This window comes from Cyprinus carpio, chromosome B17, assembly GCF_018340385.1.
Source record: "Cyprinus carpio isolate SPL01 chromosome B17, ASM1834038v1, whole genome shotgun sequence".
In the NCBI taxonomy this organism is placed as follows: Eukaryota; Metazoa; Chordata; class Actinopteri; order Cypriniformes; family Cyprinidae; genus Cyprinus; species Cyprinus carpio.
The window spans coordinates 25,494,969-25,499,880 of NC_056613.1; the positions used below are offsets into that span (position 1 = coordinate 25,494,969).

At 37.6% G+C, this 4,912-nt stretch overlaps 1 protein-coding gene across 2 annotated transcripts; it reads right to left on the reverse strand.

The window, feature by feature from the left end:
• Positions 1–1,829: 1,829 nt before the first annotated feature.
• On the reverse strand, positions 1,830–4,661 carry LOC109070353 (homeobox protein Nkx-2.4-like). 2 transcript variants are annotated; one of them, XM_019086930.2, is made up of 2 exons: positions 3,970–4,661; positions 1,830–3,609 (listed from the first exon to the last, which is right to left on the reverse strand). In XM_019086930.2, the coding sequence occupies exons 1-2, from the start codon at positions 4,337–4,339 to the stop codon at positions 2,960–2,962; spliced, it is 1,020 nt and encodes a 339-aa protein (XP_018942475.2). In that variant the 5' UTR covers positions 4,340–4,661; the 3' UTR covers positions 1,830–2,959. The 2 variants fall into 2 exon arrangements, with proteins under 2 accessions (XP_018942475.2, XP_018942474.2); XM_019086929.2 differs by having other exon boundaries at positions 1,832–3,636; positions 3,970–4,658.
• Between the last annotated feature and the right edge of the window lie 251 nt (positions 4,662–4,912).

Sequence of the window (4,912 nt, forward strand, 5' to 3'; positions counted from 1 at the left end):
TGACATATTAAGTAGAATAATGGCCAGGGAAAATACAGACAAGGTCCTCCGGCTGGATTCAGATTACTCAGTGGTAAGAATTTGTTAAGATCCTGCAATTAGTGGGGAAGAATGGATCTTCAAGAAATCTATGGCGGGATTGAGAAAAGAAATACAAAAATCTCTTGAATCTCTATGTTGTGGTTTCTTGACACTGAATAGATATTGAAAAGTATATTTGTCAATTTTCACTAAGCTTTTACTAACTATTTATAATAAACAAGATTTGGTTACATCCCTCACTAAAAAAAAAAAAAAAAAAAAAGAAATCTGCTATTAAAACTGATGAATTAATTAATAAACTGGTTCAGGATACCCCCCCCCCCCCACTGTCAGTATATTATAGCATTGTACCTATTGTCCTATGTATTATTATTATTATTATTATTATTATTATTATTATTATTATTATTATTAATCCATATATCAAAACCAAGTCTGATATTGTGACTGCTACATTGTAGAGAGCTTGAAGATTTAGACACTGCCAGAATTCAGGCTGCCAGAGATAGTAGTCGATCATTTAAATCCTGCCTGTTTTCAACACCCTATTTTTTGGATGCAATTTACAAATGCATTCCATCTTCCAAATGCTGAGTAAAATAGTATCATAATAAGTTTACATAGGCTTTGAAACATTTTGGCCAAAGTAACTATTACCAAGTCATAGCCATTTCATAATGACAACCAAATATTGTGCTTAAGTCAGGAGCAATATCCACAAGGTGTTTATGTACTTAACCCTGCTTTATCATTAGTAGTAGTGGAAGTAGTATTTATCATGCCAGATATAAATAATAAATCATTCACAGATTCTTCCTTATAGCCTTAAAGTTGTGTGCGTTTTGGAGTCTATAATTAAAAAAAAAGGCTCTGCAGTTTGGTTGGTGAAGGTTATTATAACTTTGAAAAGTTTTCTCTTCCCTCTTGCGCCATTTAGACAGGAGATATTCATTTAAACAGAACATCATTCACATTACATTCAGTCTGTGTCGTTTGAGTTAATATGAATAATGCCGACTAGCATTGCTTTGTCTTCCTTTGGATCGCTTTTGATTAAGCATTGCAAATAACTCCATATAAAATAACATTAAAATAAAAACGTTTAACGAAAATAGTAAAAAATCTTGTTTTAAATTTCAGGGCTTGCCACTGAATCACTAACCTTGGAGCAATCATAGCTCTTACAGAAAAAAAAAAGTTACAATCACCAGTTTACTATTTTCATTTACTCTTATTTTATTTGTTCTTTTATGTGACGTGCCTCAATGATTGTCCGATAGTTCTGAGACTTTTTGGATTAATTAATATATTCCAGATAATGATACGCATAATTCATTAGGCATGTAGGTCAATGATTTTAAATTCGCATTCTGATTTTTATATGTACAATTATTAAGCCATAGTCTGCTTAACTCGCTTGCAGGGCAAAATTGTTTTTTACATTATACATAATTATAAATCATTTTAAACAATTTCGAACTATATCCGCATTTACTTTAATTCCCAATCTACAATCTATCATTGAAGTCCACGGCATTGAATTTAAAAATGCAAAAAAATAAAACAATTAAAAATATAATTTTTTAGAGCTTATTACAAAATTAAAATATCTATTTGTTGAAAATCTAAATTTATGCTAAACTAATGCCCTTTAATTACAGGTATATGCAAATAGTATACAACAGCACAGATAATATAGAATTCCAAACATGTATGCAATTTTATTTTCGTTATGTAAACTATACTTATGCATTCTTTGGATCTGAATAAACATACAAGCCACTAAAATGTCAGACACGTTAAACAAATTGAACCAACAGATAACCAAAAAAAAAAAAAAAAAAATTCGTTCTCTCTTCTGCGTAATATAAATTGATAGAACCTAAAGTAATGAATGGGTGGCACATTATTATTATTAATATTATTATTATTTCCTTTTGTGTAAGGCAGGTTTCATAAATATTTATATTTGGAGAGGTAACTGAATTTGTAAAAAATTCAAGTAAATAATTAACTATGGACGCCAATTTAGAAGTAAATGGCAGACATTAAACATTGTTTGCATCTAAATAAAGGTTTCTTCCACTCAAAATCAGTGAAAAGTTTCCTTTCATCGACTTTTTAATAATAAATGTATTTTCAGATATTAATCGAATAAAAACGCTCTTCACAGAAATTACTCTACACACATTAATTTCCCAACAATGGCGTGCGGTTTAATTGATTTATTGTTAACGTTTAATTGTTTTGAAACATATACAGCAGCAATCGTCTTTTTGTCTTTGTTTTAATTTACCAAAAAAAAAAAAATAGAATAGAATAGAATAGAATAGAATAGAATAAATGACCAACGAAAAGACTCAAACATTTATATTACAAGTAAACAGAAACTTAAGTGTTAGCCAAATATACAGGTACTACTTGTAATTTCTCTAAATGAATACATTATGATTTTTTTTTTTTTTTTTTTTTTTTACAATAGTCGCTTCAGTCGCACGTTCAGGCATTTATTGAGATCTGGGAACTTTTCCAGTTCTTGCTAGAAGTTCATACCTGAAATATGAAACATTGCTTCCCGTGTCCTGGCATTGCCATAGATGTGGAGCAGCAATTTTGTTTAACAACAGACAACCTTCTACTAGAACAACAAAAGGAAGCCCCAAACATAGAGCGTGAGGCTAGAAATTGTTATTTTGTCCATAATGAGTAGCAGGGTCATTGTAGAAAACTGTGACCACAAAAACTGTTTTTTAGAAGAAAAAAAAAAGTGGTACATTTCCCGCAAAAAAAAAATTGCTCCTTTGATCCGATCACCCGCCACACGGATGCCCGGTCTGCTTTTGGCCTCGCTCGCAGTTCTTAATTCAGAGGAGGCTAAAGTTTGTGGGAAAACGGAGGAAAGAAAAAGTGCCCGGTCTTACCACGTTCTGCCATAAAGCAGATTTGACGTGACCATGTTATTTGTGTAGTCTACAGTAGTGTCTATCTGGCCCATGTTGTTCATCTGCGAGTGGAGTGACGGGGGACTGGGGGACATTTCCTCCAGGTCTTGGGCCTGGACCAGTGCGTTGACCTGCTGGGTTTGGTGTTGGTTCATAGAGTTAGTGGAGGTAGGAAGCACGACCCCGGAACCGTTCTGCTGCTGCTGCTGCTGCTGAATCTGCTGTTGGTTTGGCGTCGGTGTGTTGGAGCCGTTTTGACAAGGCTTGCCATCCTTCACTAAGACAGGGACAGCCACTCTCCTCGGCGACTGCTGCTGTTGACACAGGTTGCCCTCTTGTTGAAGCTGCTGCGCTGCTTTGTCCTTGGCCTGCCGTTTCATCTTGTAGCGATGATTCTGAAACCAGATCTTGACCTGCGTCGGGGTTAGATGTATCATACTAGCCAGGTGTTCCCTTTCGGGCGCTGAGAGGTATTTCTGTTGCTTAAATCTCCTTTCCAGCTCGTAGACTTGTGCTTGAGAGAAGAGCACCCGTCGTTTCCTCCTTGGCGCTGCGTGCAGAGGTGGGATGGATTTGGTGGTGTCGGCCATGCCTGTCAGCGCGCCCATTCCTGTCATGTTCATACCTGTGGAAGGTCCCATGAATCTAGAAACTAAAATATGCATACAGATGTACGGCCATTCAATTAGTAGCAGTGTTGGGCTAAATTGTTAATCATTTGTGCAGCAATAAGAGTCTCAGTGCAGCATTTATGCGTGCACAAATGAACGAATATAAATGTTTCAGTTATAATTAATTAAAATCTACACAAGGGGAAAATCAGCAGTAACAGTAGCTGCGGCAACGCTATGAAGGCAAAGCATGAGCAATAGTGCTGATGCGTACAACTAAAGTAAACTCGCTGGAAACTCAGTAAATAAATAGTGCATGCATGCAACGAGCAACGCGTCGAGAGATAAAATCAGAATAATGCAAGAGAACTTACTTGTTGAGTATCTAGGGTCAGGATTGGCGCCGTACCACCCTGTTGCTGCTGCGCTGTTTCTCATAGTTTCTTGGTAAGAGGGTAGGTCCCCCATGTTGGCAATGCTGCCATTGCAGTAGCCCCCCATTGCGCTGTGTGAGAACTGGGAAACGGAGTGTGGCATATGGTAGGTGGTCGCCACAGTGGCGTTGTGGCCCATAGAGTGTTGCTGCATGCCAGTCTGGGACACCTGAGGTTGCCGGTACGCTCCCAATGGAGATGTGAGGTTTCCAGTGCTCTCCATGCCACTAAACTTCTTGTAAGTCTCCTCAATTGGGCTCAAAATATCTGTCACTGAGAAAGGTGTTGTATGCTTTGGGCTCAGCGACATGGTTCAGAAAAGCAGATAGATGTTTGGTGGTGGAGCGCAGCCGTGTTGTTGTATCAGCTCTGTTCTCGTGGACGTCGACGTAAGAGAGTGCTTGTAGTATGCCGGAGATCCGATTGATCGCCTTGGAGAAGGAGGCGAGCCCTGGCCACTCTTATCTCAGGTTTATTGTAGCCAGGCGCCAGATTTACGACAAACATGAGGGGCGGAGCGACTCCATAGACCAGCAAACAATAGTCATTGACATCTCAGCAAGATAATTGAGAAAAAATGTTGTTAGTTTCAAATTACATTTATCATCATGCCGACTGAACATTTTCAGTGGTCATTCTTTGTTTCTTTTTCTTTTTTCTTGCCTTAGCTCCACTTCACGAGTCTGACATCGTCCTCAAAGTTTATTCATATCGAATTGAGCCGACGTTGTCAGTCTGTCTGAAGTCTACTTTTTCTTCTTCTGCTTTTTTTTTTTTTTTTTTTTTTAGGCGCTGTTAATCTGCGTCAATAGGGAATTCCATACTTTTTCCAACTTTGAGAGCACTCCGAGAGTCATAAGCGCCAGCGCGCACTGTCAGAGTG